Source organism: Diospyros lotus, chromosome 13, assembly GCF_014633365.1.
Source record: "Diospyros lotus cultivar Yz01 chromosome 13, ASM1463336v1, whole genome shotgun sequence".
Lineage (NCBI taxonomy): Eukaryota > Viridiplantae > Streptophyta > Magnoliopsida > Ericales > Ebenaceae > Diospyros > Diospyros lotus.
In genome coordinates, this window is record NC_068350.1 from 39135244 (window position 1) to 39150529 (window position 15286).

Consider the following 15286-nt stretch of genomic DNA (forward strand, 5'->3'; position numbering starts at 1 on the left):
ATCAGAGTGGCGCAGCGGAAGCGTGGTGGGCCCATAACCCACAGGTCCCAGGATCGAAACCTGGCTCTGATATGGTGTTGGTTTATATTTTTCCTTTAACATTTTTGTTGAAACTTTTACAAAAACTCATAGAATTATAAATATTTTTTAAAAAATTAATAATACTTTTCCACAAATTATTAATTAAATTTCAAAAGTTATAAATGAAATAACTTATAGGACATACCCCTCACAATAAAATTCTTATGTTAATTTTTACCTTATTGTGCCCTTTTAACTGTAATGGAGGACTAAAATAAAAAATCTCTACAATTAATTGGCTTGTTATTTTTATTTTTAGCTACACAATCTGGTTCAAAAGCCTCGCCTGAAAGTTTATATAAGGAGACGAGCTATAGTAATAATAATAAAAATTACTTCATTAAATTTGAATTATTTTACAAAATCAGTGTACGGCATTTAAGGTTCAAGGCTTATAAATAATAAAACAGAAATCTCAATACGCTCGAAGATCCTTTTGATTGCACTTTTGTTTTAAATTTTTTGCTTCCAGTTTTAGAATTTTCTAAACAGAAACAGAACATTTTGTTTAGTTACCTATTTTTGGTTCAAAAGATTTTCAAAATTTTGAACACAATTTATTTTCCCTTTCATTTTCAATTTTCAATTTCATTCGTTATTCACATTGTTGTTTATCAACTACCACTAATTTACTCCTCCAGATGTTAATCGAACTAATCTAGCAACCCATGAACTTGAAAACAACTGTTGATGAGTGTTATCAAAGTATATGCTCAGTTGTCACGACCTAGATAAATTAGAAAGTTATTTTTATTTAGTTTTTATATTTTTATTTCAATTGATATTTACAGAGTTAAGAATTAGAAATACTTAGGTATAATGGAGTACTGCAAGTAAAAGTAGTAACTGGTATAACCGTTATAAATAACAGTTGAATATCTTTATATATAAAGCTTCAACCTACAGTACCAAGACATCAGAGTTGAAGGAATATCAGAATTCTAGTTTCTCCATACTTTCTCTCAGTTTCTTCCCCATTTCTGTCTGATTTTCCCTCATTTCTTTTTATTTCCATTCTATCTTCAAAGAAATCTGATGTTAGGACTAGGGTCCTTACATCAGTTTGTATTTTTTTAATAAAAAATAGAAATTAAGCATAAAAAACTAAAAACAAAAACTGAAATTGACAACTCCCTCACATTCTCTCAATGACTGAGATATCACAAAGACATTCCACAACTGAAGAGAAATGAACTAATAGATTGACTTAATGCCATGAGTGCTTTTCTTCCCTTGAGAACACAAATCTTTTCTGTAAATGCCCTCAACTTTCAATTCCTCAAATCAGATCAGATGATAAAAACAAACAGAAACACTGCAAAATTTGGGGATTCATCACCTAATTAAGGGCTTAGCTTGCAGGGGCCATCTGGAGCAGCTTCTCTGCTTGCTCAGGGAAGAAGGTTATGAAAAGATATGCACCTGAGAATTCGATGAACAGAGACTCAAAATAAAGAAGAAAATATTGATCTCATATTCAGAGTTGTTCTGGTTTCAGGTGTTGGCAACTTACAGATAAGTGCAGTCCCAAGTACAGCTGAGATCTTGCCTTGAATTGTGACCAAGCCAGCCTTGCCTGCATCTTGCAACTCTGTGGAACCAACAGAGTCAAATAGGCCTGCAAATGAAGCAGCTGCTTGTTATTTTTTTCCATTGAGAATGCCGGTGAATGGTTTTGATTCATATTAATCAGTGGTTTCAAAATCAACTGGTTGTTAATCATGTTCAATGCAGGGAAGAGGTTGCAAATTCAATTGAATTGTAGTCTCAATTCGATGATAACTATTCTGTTATTTCTATGAGAAATATGTGTTATTTATAGCTAGGAGAGAGTGCTGAATCAGATCTAACCTGGTTTTACTGACTGAAGCCCTGATGTTACGCATGCTATGTTCTGGAAACCAGCTTCCTCTAGCTTTCTAGCAGCAGCTGTTGACCTAAAAATATCAAAAATCAAAAGTGACTTACTGTGAATCTAGGAGGGATCAAGTGAAAGAAACTCACAATGGCATCTAAAAATAGAACAGAAAACATGAGAGAAAATTCTAAAGAGGGCATTGCAGTGCATGAGGCTCCTCACTTTGCAAGAGTTGGGAGATGGTCATTTTTTGTACGTGACCTTACTCTTGTTTGCAAAGAGGTTATTTCCACATTTTGAACCCGCAACCTTCTTTTAGTCACAAAAAGAGTAACCTCCCTACTACTACCAAGGCTTTCCCCTAGAAGTCCAGAAAAAAACTAAGAACAACCTTAGATGAAATAATATTTGAACATTTCTATCCTGTTTCCACCTTGATTTATGTTTTATGCTTTCACCAAGGTTGAACATTACCGTGCCTTGGAGATCCTACAGATGTCCAGTAACTTCTATTCATTTTATCACCAAACACGAGTCCTGGTTTTCTTATTTTCAGTTTGATTTTCCATAGTCTTTTTGCAAGAACTGATGTATTCCAATTGAAGGAAGAAGCATTCCCTCCCAGGAAATCAAGCTCATATTGTGGCAATCCATATCAGTATATATACACATACATTTACAAGTTTCATTCAGAATGAAGACATCAAGATACAGTATCCACTCAACAATAGGGTTCACATGGATCGAGTTCTTGGAATTTCTAGTACTTGCTAAGATAAATATGCTGCTAAAGCTTGTTACTTCCCCAAACAAACAAGTAACAGATTCAAATATTAACTTTTCCCCACCCCAGCAGAAACAAATGCATATATCCTGTATGAAATCCCTAATTCTTCAGACAGCCTAGAAGTTTCAAAGAGTAATTTTCTGGCAACCACAAGCTATTGCTATCAGAAGTGTTGGCAATAGATTTCAAACTGACCTCAGTCCTTCCTGACAGACGAGCAAGACTTTAGTTTCTGGTGGAAACTGGCTCTTCACGGATTGCACAAAATCAGGGTTGAGTTTAGTGAACGGCAAGCCAAAGAACAAGCCCGCAAAATTATTGTGTACTGTCCTCTTTATCACTGTGCCTGCACAAAACAATGAGCAGAAAAAACCCATTAAATCTGAGCAATATCCCTTTGATGAGATGCACGTTTGATGATTACTAATGCTGAGGAAGATAAGGAGAGGAGGCTTTACCAAAGTCATTGTCCTGGTTCTCTATAAATAGGGGAACATGGTAGCATGATTTTATATGTGCCCGATCATATTGTTTTTTGTCTCTCACATCAAGAATTGCATATCCCTCGGCTGCTATAAGGTTCTTAGCTTCCTCGGCGCTTACATAATCCACTTCTGCTTTGATTTTCAAAATTCTCCGGCAAGGTTGCTTCCCTGCTGTGGCCTGTCCTCGATGGCTTTCAAGTACCAACCAAGAAGCCCCCAAATTGCTGAAAACACAACCCCAAATCTCTTATTCCCACATCATATGAATCCCTCATTTCATCTCTACTTGTGTCAACACAATCACATAACAAGCAGCCTATTGTTGAAAACCATAATTCTTCAGCCAGTATAGCGGAACTTAGTAAAACTACAAATGCATGCACGATGAGAAATTAAGCCTTAATCCCATTATCAAGCCTCGGCTACATGAATTTTAGATCGCTAATCTTTCTTAAATGATGACCCAATCTTTTGTAATATCCTCATAACTCATATCATATACCCAAGACAGAACTACAAGTACACACAAACACAGAGACAAAACTCATAATTGAATTGCATTGAAAATTATAAGGGTTCACTAGGAATGACAAGGACAATAGCCCTCCATATTATTCTAGACTTCTCTAATCTTGAGACTGTTTGCTCAGAAATTGGGGAACAACAGAATCATTTGGGTCAATTTGAAATCGATACTTGAAGCTTATAACTAGTCTAGAACAGCAGCATACAACCACTCCATACATGCATTCTAGATTTCTCTAATCTGGCAACTGTTCTGCTCAGAGAGAAGACGACAAACAGAAGAGAAGATTTAAAACTATAATTGGTGGTTTATACGCTCTTGGATTTGCAAGAAATGGATAGAAACTTGAACTGACCCAAATTTCTTGAAATAAAAGCGTGGAAGTGAAGGATTGATGATGCGCTTAAGTATCTCAGCAACCAAACTGCTTCAGTTCAGAAGAAGCTTACCTCCGGGAAGAGAGCGTTGAAGAGAAGCAGCAGTTAATTCCTGCCATTCTGAAGCAGAGAGATTTGATGATTTGTTTGCTTCGTCTCTCTCACTCTCCCTCTCGCGGAGGGCGATTGATTCATCATTCATGGCCAGTTGGAGCCTTCAATGGCCCAGGAAATTCAAGGCAGATAATGGGTTGCTGCCATGTGGCAACTGAACGTATTGGATGGCTAACGCTGTGCAGAAGATTACATATATTTCTTTAAGGATTTACACATGTTGATTTAATTCCAAAAATAAATTAAATATTATTATTTTGTTTTTCATGAAGATCTCAAGTACTATATATCAATTTTTTTTTGGTGCAGAATAACATGTAATAACAAAGGGTTCTTTTTATAATTTATCTCAATCTCAAATAAAAAAAATTAGTTTTTTAACCAAGCTTTGAGATTTGAAAAAATTAGACTTAATAGATATAGCGCTTCTTTAATAACTAAAAAATATGATATTTAATCATTAATATGTAAAATATTAAGATTCAGTATCTTAATTGTTAAAAATTATTATTTTAAATATTTATCGTGACAGAATATTAGCGCGTTTATCTTAATTGTATAAACGCACTAATTTCTGTAAGTGACTTACGACGTGGATGACTAGTTGACAGTATTTGAATAAACTAACTGTTTTGTTGTGCTCATTCAACGATTAAAAAAATATGATGCTTAATTCCTAATGTACACATGTCAAGATTTTATATCTCAACTCCTAAAAATTGTTACTTTAAGTACTTACCACGAGACTTAAAAGAAAATATAAATAAGAGAGCAATGAAATCGAATTCAACAAAAAGAAATAATGTAGATTAGTTCTATTATATTTTGTAATTGAGAATAGAAAAAAGTGACATTTTTTGAGTAAGCGATTCAAAGATTTAAATGTTAGAGATTTAGGGACTTTTTTTAATGCTTCGTCATTGTAAAATCTTAAAATAATAATTTTTAATAATTAAGATATTAAATATTAACATTTTACACATCAAAAATTAAATATCATATTTTTTTAATTATTAAGAAAACACTATATGTATCATGCCAAAAAACTAAGTTATCCAATATAAATTTGCTACAAACTACTAAGCTCCCCATTGAGTCAAGTAATTTTATTGTTTGTTGATGCATAAAATTATTGAACTTTTATGCGACCATAAAAGACCTAAAATCCAAACTTAGTCCAATCATACTTTGATTTCTAATGGGTTAGAGTTAATTTGATTCTATCTTGTAATTGGATCATACACAAATTTTAGCACAATTCAAGATCTAAAGTTATAAACCCAATTATGATTAAATCCCAATTCATATAAAATACCAACCCGACCCTTCCTAGAGACATGCTAAGGGACAAAATCACAGCAAGGGCTGATGTCTACAGGATAGGGCACCAAGCCCATTGCCATTCCTACCTTTTTAACTCTTTTTCACAATTATTTTTGAATTTATCGTCTTTGCGTGATTAATCGCTCCTGTCCTCAATTTCTCTACTTTTTCACAATTATTTTTGAATTTATCGTCCTTGCGCAATTAACCGCTCGTGTCCTCAATTTTTCTAGCGTCCTCAATTTTGATAGAAAAAATAAATTACAAATGACATTTTTATCTTATTGCACAAGATAAGGAATCAAACTCACGACCTACTATTATAAACCTGAACTTATCATAATCTAATCACTTGATCTGCTCGTTAATACAATTATTTAATACTTCAAACCATCACGAGAAGAACCTCCCCCCCTCAACAGAAAAGCAGAGGCAAAATAAATACCTAAACCCCCTACTTATATGTTTTTTTCTTTAAATACTGAAGCTTTTTATTATTTAATTATACTCCTTAATTATATAATTTGTACCTGAACTTTTTATTATTTTAATTACACACAAACTACGTTTAATTCATTATCCTCAATCAATTTGTCCAACTCAAAATTATATAGTCTAAGAATATAATTAAAATAATAAAAAAATCAAGTATTTAAATGAAAAAAACGTATAGATATAACAACTAAAATATGCATTTGGCCAAAAGCCTGGCATCAATCCAAGCACCACATTGGTAGCGTCTGCTGTGACATGTACTGAAATGATCCATATCTTAGGAGCGTACATAAACATCCAAAAAAACAAGAAGACAGCGATACCTCGTGTCCAATAATAGTCAGAAATTCCATTATTTGACAATGCTAAAGCTGCGAGGAGGCCACAACTCATACCCAAAAACATTTTATTGTTGAAATCTCCTCTCAGAGTACCGAAAGAAGTAGATGCTAAGAAGGGATAACACAAGAAGAGTATGGTTATATCTCCAAAAACACACAGCCAGTTTGGCAAACTGCGATAGAATCTGTTGCATACAGAAGCCAAAGTTTCATCTATCGGTGGGAGCAGCAATGAGAGCTTAATTGTTGTCATTTGTCCTCTTCTTTGTGGTGTAAGGGTAGTACTCCTTTCCGTTGTCGATTCTTGTGGTCTGACCCCCGGCATCAATCAAAGCAGATGTAACTGCCAGCGCTGCTCCTGCAGAAATTGCTGTCGGAATGCTTCTACCTGCAGAGATATCCCACAAGTATAAGCCAAATTAATTGACTAAGTGTGCTTGAAATTTAGGGAGATTATATATATATCTGACTGCAGCTGCCACACAGACCCATGTAAAGTCTGATGCTTCGGCGGGGTCTTTTTCCCTTTCAAAAACTATAAAGTTCAGAAAAGGGAAATTTAAAAATCACTACTCAGCTCCAGTAGCTCAAATAATGCATAACAGGTAAAAGCAATCCTTGAACACTGCTACATAAATCCTCTAACATCTAAATCCCAACCATCCTATCTGAAAATTGTTGCCCTGTTTGTCATCCCACAACAAAGAAATATGGAATAATATCATCAAGTAGGTCACTTGTTCTCAGTGTTCTAAAGCGTGCTAGGCGCCAAGCTGGGCCCAGCACCTAGGCGGACTAAGGAAAACTATTGGTTTTTTTTATTTTTTTTTAACTTTGTGATGTAACTTGATGTTATTTTCAATTAAATCAAAATTGAAAGTGGCATGAAAATATATATATATGTTACATATATATATATTAGATATATATCTAACATACAAATAGAAAAGAAAAAATATATATATCTAACATATAAATATAAATAGAAAAATATATATATCTAATATATTTAACATATAAATAGAAAAGAAAATATATATATATATATATCTAACATATAAATAAAAAAATTAAATAACATAATAAAGTTTATATGATAAATAAACCCGAACAGAATCAGTTCACTAGCTTAAACTTAAAGCATTGCTAGTTGATTGTTAAATACATATATATATGTATAAAGTTATTAAATAAACCCTAACAGCACCCAACAACGAGAGAGAGAGAGGGGTCGGAAGCAAAGATGGAGCTTGACAGCGGTGGCGGCGTTGACGCAGCGAGGACGCAACAGCGAGGATGCGGCAGCTTGACGGCGTAGAGGCAGTGAGGAGGTTGTGATGGAGCTAGACGTAGTGAGGAGGTACCGGCGGCGTTGTGGCAGCGGCGGCCTTGGGCTGAGATGAGTAAGAGAGGCTTCGAAATTGACAAAGGGTAAGATTTAAACCCAAAAATTAGGTATCCTAGGCGGCAGGGTAAGATTTAAATCCAAAAATTAGGTATCCTAGGCGCCTACCCGCCTGGGCACCGCCACCGCCCGATTAATCAGGCCGGCGCTTAGAGGGGCCGACTAGGCCATATTCATGGCGGCCGCCTATGCCGATTTTTAGAACACTACTTGTTCTGGAACACAGTCCGGGATAATTGTAACTGTGCACATATTTCTAAACAATAAAACACAGTCTTCACCCTGGACCGTGGTGACTTGGAGACTTTACATGTGTGTCACAACACTTCAAGTAGAAGATGACCGTGTATCAAGGTGTTTTCTTGACATTTTTCTGAAAGGTCACTTTACATTGAAGACCCTCTTTTCCCTTTATCATTAAGTACCTGCATAAAAGCATCAAGGGAATGCCACCAGTATGGCAATCAAACAAAACAGAACTATAACTCAATTCTCGTTCCAGGTTGTTAAGAGATTATTCAAGCGTGGCTTGTTACACAAACAACCCAAGCTGAAAGACCTTTTTGAAACATTTTCTAATGTCTTGGCTTAACCTTGTAAGAACCGACTCACCACCTGATCATCTTCATGAAAGCTTGCTCAGTACTTTTCTCAAAAAAAAAAAAAAAGAAAACACAACTTAAACTTCAAAGCTTGTTAGTTATGATTTATAAAGCCAAGAAGTTTGCCTAATCAGAAGCTTGCTCAGGATTTTCTAATGTCTTACCAATCATCTCTATTCATAACCATATCTTTCATAATATCATTACATTTAATGTCATGTGCAAGAGTTTTCACCAATTTTTCCAATATTCTTCTATCTCTTTTGTTATGAACTTCTTTTCTTCCATTTTATCCACTCCCCTCACAGATACATTTGCTAATCCTCTTTTCACATGCTCAAACGTTTAAAATGTTTTTTTTTTTTTGCATATTTGATCTTAAATAGACATCACTTTTAGCAAATTAAGAATAATCTCACTTTTAACTCCATCTTTTCTATATTGTTGCACATCTAACATAATATTCTTCATGCTATCAAAATTGGCTGCATGCTGACTAGACTCAATTAGATGAACCTTCAACTCCACATTTCACATGAAAATGGTTGATATGGCTGCAACCACAATAAACAATTGCCAGAGGGGGTGTCCAAGAAGGCTCTTCGATGCTTAAGGCAGAGCTTGCATGAGTCTAGAAAGAGAAAAATATGAAGCATAGGATGCATAGAAGGAATTGTGACGAAGTGTACTTCTTGAGGTTGTCATACCTTTGCTCTTATATGGTAGGGTGGATAAATGATTATGTTGACTTAGAGCCTCTTTGGTCATGTTGTGGTGAAAGGAAAAATTGGTTTTCTTTTATGGCAAAAGCGCTTTATTATTTTTTGTACTGTTTGGCCAAAACTTGAAAGTACTTTTAATTGACAGCAAAAACAGAAATAGAAAATTAAATTAGTAACGGACAAAATTAACCTTAATGATTGTTCAAATTTACAATTATTGTACTTCTTAAATATTTATTCCTATATATGTTTAAAATATGTACTCAAAAATATTTTTTATATGTATATATTTAATATAATGATTATTATAAAAGTGCTTACTGAAAAAGTGATTCTCATGATTGCAGAAATTTCACAGCAATACTAAATGGAGCCTTAGTGGCTATCTTGATGAGAGGTTGGCCTCTTTATGCCAGAGTCAACCTCTTCATTATAGAGGCTACCTTTTTGTGATATCTTGCTATGGATTCTGCTTATCATTATTATGAACATAATGGTACTTGTAAGGGCTTATTTAGCAGCACAATTGAGTGAGACACACATTCGAGGCTTGGAATAAAACCTATCTAACATGTCCCTTTTATCCAAATCACACCTTATGGCTGGTTTAGCTTTTTGCTACATCACATGTCCTCTACTTCTCGTTACCAAGTACCAGATTTAGGAGTGACCACATGGTGTTTCCCCATTGTGACCAAGATTCACCAAACTTTTGACACTATCTATAGGTTTATTGTAATGTATTGGAGTGACTAAGATTCACCACAAACTTTCTTGAGATGCCAATAAAATCATGATTGTGCTCCTAAGAGCCATTCCTTTCCAAGTGTCAAGCCCTCAAGTTGTGGGCTGGACAATTGAAGGAATTCAAGCAGAATTCCGAGAAGAAGAAATGAATGTAGGGAGAACAGATAGAATGAGGAAGGGAGAAAGAACAAATAAAATGAAAAAGAGGGAGAAACAGAGAATGAGAGGGAGAGAGAGACAGCAATGAGAGAAAGGTAAGAGCTTATTATTCTTCCATGATACATTCTCACAGTAGCAGGTCTCTTTATATAGAGCCTATATCAATATAACAACAACCTAACTAACATCCTAACTAACTAACCTCTTAACCCCAGCTAACCAACTAACAGCTACTATCAGCCCTTTACGGATTTGCCCCTAGGGTCGTGACACCAAGGTGCTGGCTCTGGAATTTTCATGAGTACTTATTTCCACAATCAAGTCTAATGCATGTCTGTTACATGTCTAATAATAAAAAGTCTGATTCATACTGCCAACAAAACCAATGCAAAATTCTAGGGTTCATTATATTACTAGGAAGGGTAGAAGCCAAGAGCTCAATAGCTATACAACTGAAAGACTATCCCATTGGTGTCAAGTTACAGACAATAACCTATCATGAAATGGTCAAAAATCGATAACCAATGATGTCCTGCAACATGAACAAGAAGAACACATTAGATAAGTCTTATTTATCTCAGGTGGATATAACACCCAATTGCATTCACACTATTGGTGATAGCCATTAGCCATTTTCTCGCTATAGGAGATAAATTTTGTTACTGATAAACCCTTACAAGTATAGATATGTTCAGAACAATAATGATAAGTAGAACCCACCACAACCTATCACAAAGAGTTTGGCTCTACCATGAAGTGGTTGACCTCCCATCAAGATAGACATAAAATCAACCTCACCACTTATCCATTCTCCCCTATAAGAACAAAGGTATGAAGACCGCGAGATACATAATCTTTTACATTCTCCTCTACATATCATGCACTCTTCAATAATTTTTGCCACTTCCTAAGCCCATATAATATTTGACTTAAACACTGAAGAGTCTTCCCAACTTCCCAAGTACACCTCATGCACTCTCCAATAATCCTTTACATTCTCTTCTACATATCCTGCATGTACTCTCTGATAATTTTTGCCACTTCCTAAGCCCATATAATATTTCACTTAAACACTGAAGAGTCTTCCCAACTTCCCAAGTACACCTCATGCACTCTCCAATAATCCTTTACATTCTCTTCTACATATCATGCACTCTCCAATAATTTTTGCCACTTCCTAAGCCCGTATGTATCTGACTTAAGCATTGCAGATATCCTAACCATCATCACACAATTCTAGGTGTTGAAATTTCAACTAGTAGAATGAAATGAGCACTATGTCAATTTTCGCAGCATCAGTTCTCATCTACACTCATATATTTTAGATGTTAGCGCCTAGCTGCTAAACATTCTATTTACTACAAAGACTAGATTTCAAAAGCATCCAATAAAATCCTTTTTAGCTTTAAAGAAATTTTATAACTGCATAAAATATTTGAAATACTTCTCTAATTTAATTAGCTTGCCTTAATTTTGTGACTAACATTCTTAAAAATTCATCATCTTTTTAAGACAATTGATTCAAGATATTTAGAATAATCTTTTCTTAAATCGAATTTTTTGTCAAATCTCATAATAACACCATTTACACTTATAGTTTTACCAAAATTACATCCCATACGTTCAATTTTCAACCTGCTTAATTGAAGTCTTTGAATTTAAGGTGTCTCTTCATAACTCAATCTTTCTATTCACAGCTTCTTTTATTTCATCCAGCAAGACAATATACATCAAAGATGTGCTTAATAACTTTATCCATTACTAGATGAAAATTTTGTACAAATTCTTGATATACTTTGATTATAACTATAAAAATTTACTATCTTCTCCATGAGTCCTAACATTTGTGTCTTCACTGTGACACATGCTTTTGATAAATTGAATATAAACAGATTGAACCCATCTTTTCTCCAAAACTCTCAACAAGATTTCTCTAGAGACCTGATTACAAGCTTTTTTCTAAGTTTATAAACACCATACATACATCTTCTCCATGAGTCCTAACTTTTGTGTCTTCACTGTGACACATGATTTTGATAAATTGAATATAAACAGATTGAACCCATCTTTTATCCAAAACTCTCAACAAGATTTCTCTAGAGACCTGATTACAAGCTTTTTCTAAGTTTATAAACACCATACATAAATCATTTGTCTATCCATAACCCTTATCCTCGAATGCCTCAACAAGTAGACAGTTTTTTTTGTTAGCATATTAGGCATAAAACTCAAATTATTTTTTTAAAAAACCTTAATTTCTTTTTTTAACCTTTGTTTGATCTCCCTCTCTCATGAATATAGTATGGCTTATTATCTTAATTCCTCTATAATTTTCACAACCTTGAATAATTTCTTTATTCTTGTAAATAGGCATTTTAGAGTGTTTTTCTTCACTTGTCAAGATCCTCTTCAATTTAAGGATCATAAAATAGTTTCATTAACCATAAAATGCATTCTTACCGCGTATTTCCCAGTTTCTGTCAAAATACTGCTCAATCCAACCATTTGACATACTTCATCTTTCCATGACTTCCATTTCTTTCAGGCAAATACATCCATAGAACATTTGTTTCCCATCTCTTTCAAAATTATCAAGATGCCCCAACATTATATTTGTTTCTTCTAGATTTAGTTCACCGTGTTTCATAGAATAAAAAAACCTTAACCTTGAAACCATTGGAAGTGCAAATGGGCTACAATGGGCCTGAAAAACCTTCACTCCACGGATGATAACATTATCAAACACAATAGATAATAGTCATGCTCAATGAACCCCTTTCAGTTTGTAAAATATAACAAGAAAGCACGTGAATATCAATAATATGCTTGATATGAATGATGCATAAAAAATAAAAAGCCAAAACTGGAAGTCACCTATTTCATACCAAACTAGTGAAGCCAACAACACCATGACACATGTTATTGCAATAAATAAAATTCATGTTAGGAATTCTGACTTGAGAGGAAGGAAATAAACTAAGAATTCAAGTGCAACAAAGATAAATTGTCACCTTTGTAACCAAGAATAGAAGCCCCAGCAACAAAACCACCAACTGCCCCATTGATAAAGTCCCTCTTCATCCTATAGTTCTGTAAAAGCTGATCTACACCAATGTAAACACCACCGATAGCAGCAAAAGTCATCCCATGGCTACCCATCATCTTGAGAGTCCTTATCAACCCAGGAAGTGCAACCCTTCTCTCAACACGAGGCACATCATGCCATGTGGCAACTATGGTACCCCAAATAGTCCCGGCAACTAAACCAGTGGTTGTACCCTTCATTATCTTAGTCACTGGGGTATCATCATCTTCCAAATACCTAAGTTCTGATGGATCCATAATTCTTCTTCGTCTGGGCAATAGCAAAACGCACAAATAGACTGAAGCATCAGTGGTGCAGGTATCAAATGGAACTGATTTTGCTCAGATTATCTATAGTACATTCAACGCAAAAGAAACAACATGCCATAACACAGGAAACATTAAGAAACAATGTGATCTTGTTTTCTGGTGAATATCGCAATACCATATCCCAGTTGAAACAACCGTGATAAACCAAACAGAACTAATTCATGCCCAATTAGAAAAGAGAAATCAATTTATTGAGACCCGTTTTCTGACAATAAAACAAATAAACGAGTGAAAATGCATAAATATACATCCTGCGAGTCCTCAAGTGAAAGTAATCACACGAACACATTCTTACTCTGCAAAGCGTAAGAAATCAATTAACATTGAAAATTCCAAACACACTTAAACGTGAAAACCAAATCTACACAGAGATCCAAAACCTATGGAGAAATTCTTCTGGTATGAGTTAGACAGTCTTCCGACTCTTCCCACAGTACGAAACCCTAACACCAAATTTTCAAATCGATTCACATAAATGCATAGATAATTCCGTTCGTATTGACCTGGAGAGAAAAATTAGCTTACCGGCGAATAAACGGCCGATTGGGCGAGTGAAAACGGGTACGAGATCGTAAGAGAGAGACAGAGAAAGAGAAGAATTTGCAACAGCAATCGAGCTGAGATGCTCAATGGGGGACAAACCCCTAGAGGCCCAACGCTAGTCAAATTTTAACTATGGTTAAGTATGCTCCCTGATGTCTAATGGGCCCTCAACAAGCCCATGGTTTCACCTTAGAGTGGGCTTTAGCCCAGTGGCACCAAAGCCCATTGGCATTTTTCTTTTCCCTAAGTAAGCCCATTCGCATTTAGCTGTGCCCTGTTTGGGAGTTGAGATAAAATGAGGTGAAATTGACTATATAAAAGTATTTGATAAATTGTTTAAAGTTAGTTAAATTTCAAATTAAAGTCTCAAATACTTAAATTGAGTTTGAACTGTCTAATGCACCTAACATAAGTTAAATTTAGTTGAATCGAAGTTTACCAAACACCATCCTTACTACATTTTGCCATGAACCCAATTTGGATCAAATTGAAGCTCAAAGCCAAACAGGGCCTATGTGTAAAAATGGGAGAAAATATACAATGTAATCGTGACACCACGTACTCGTGTAGATCTGATATTATTGTCTCACAATAAGTTATCATGTTTCGAGTTTCGAATACATTACTATTGGTAAAAATAAATTTAATTTTAAATTTTAAAATTGTCAACTACTATGTATTCAAAATGTAAATACATGGCAGCTTTTTATTATATCATAATATCACATCAGTATAATAATATGATATTATAATTATATTTATTGTTATCAAAATATAACAATAAATTTATAACGTTAGAAATGTGATCATGATAGTCTTTTTACAATGATGATTATAAGACCTGTGATCTTATTATAATAATTATGAGACCTAATGAATGAATGAATGATCTCTGGTGATCGGTGGCTATTAATGAATGAGAGGCTCTTGATCATCATCACACAGGACTATCATAATTATCTTTCTCGTATTATAAATTTATTATTATATCTTAGTAACAACAATATTAAATAGTTTATCTATCAATAAAATAACACTAGAGAACAATCCATGTTATATACATGTAGTAAATGCTTAAATTTAAATTTTTTTAAGCAAAAGTGCAAGGCTTGGTGTATTGATAAAATTATTATATGGATGTATTATTAAACATATATTTTTGCTTTTGTACTTTTACATATTTTTTCTATTTGAATTTTTTCTTATTTTAATTACATTAAGTATTTGTAATTTTCAGTCAATTTAACTATTGCATTTTGACTTTTTTTCGTATGATAAATCAAACTTTTTATTGTTTTAATTATATA

At 34.2% G+C, this 15286-nt stretch overlaps 2 protein-coding genes and 1 non-coding gene across 4 annotated transcripts; 1 reads left to right on the forward strand and 2 right to left on the reverse strand.

Annotated features, from left to right (window-relative positions):
* On the forward strand, nt 1-72 carry TRNAM-CAU (transfer RNA methionine (anticodon CAU)). Its single transcript has one exon. It is a non-coding gene; the product is annotated as a tRNA-Met (tRNA).
* Nucleotides 73-1261: 1189 nt separating this feature from the next.
* Nucleotides 1262-4354, reverse strand: LOC127787997 (rhodanese-like domain-containing protein 9, chloroplastic). Its single transcript, XM_052316116.1, has 6 exons — nt 4187-4354; nt 3185-3435; nt 2922-3072; nt 1933-2018; nt 1595-1699; nt 1262-1503 (listed from the first exon to the last, which is right to left on the reverse strand). Exons 1-6 carry the CDS (start codon nt 4231-4233, stop codon nt 1433-1435), a joined length of 711 nt encoding a protein of 236 aa, XP_052172076.1. The 5' UTR covers nt 4234-4354; the 3' UTR covers nt 1262-1432.
* Nucleotides 4355-6225: 1871 nt separating this feature from the next.
* LOC127789160 (outer envelope pore protein 16-3, chloroplastic/mitochondrial) lies at nt 6226-14104 on the reverse strand. Of its 2 annotated transcripts, XM_052317961.1 has the most exons (4): nt 13962-14049; nt 13817-13879; nt 13034-13377; nt 6226-6775 (listed from the first exon to the last, which is right to left on the reverse strand). In XM_052317961.1, the coding sequence occupies exons 3-4, from the start codon at nt 13362-13364 to the stop codon at nt 6627-6629; spliced, it is 480 nt and encodes a 159-aa protein (XP_052173921.1). In that variant the 5' UTR covers nt 13365-13377; nt 13817-13879; nt 13962-14049; the 3' UTR covers nt 6226-6626. The 2 variants fall into 2 exon arrangements, with proteins under 2 accessions (XP_052173921.1, XP_052173922.1); XM_052317962.1 differs by lacking the exon at nt 13817-13879 and having other exon boundaries at nt 13962-14104.
* Between the last annotated feature and the right edge of the window lie 1182 nt (nt 14105-15286).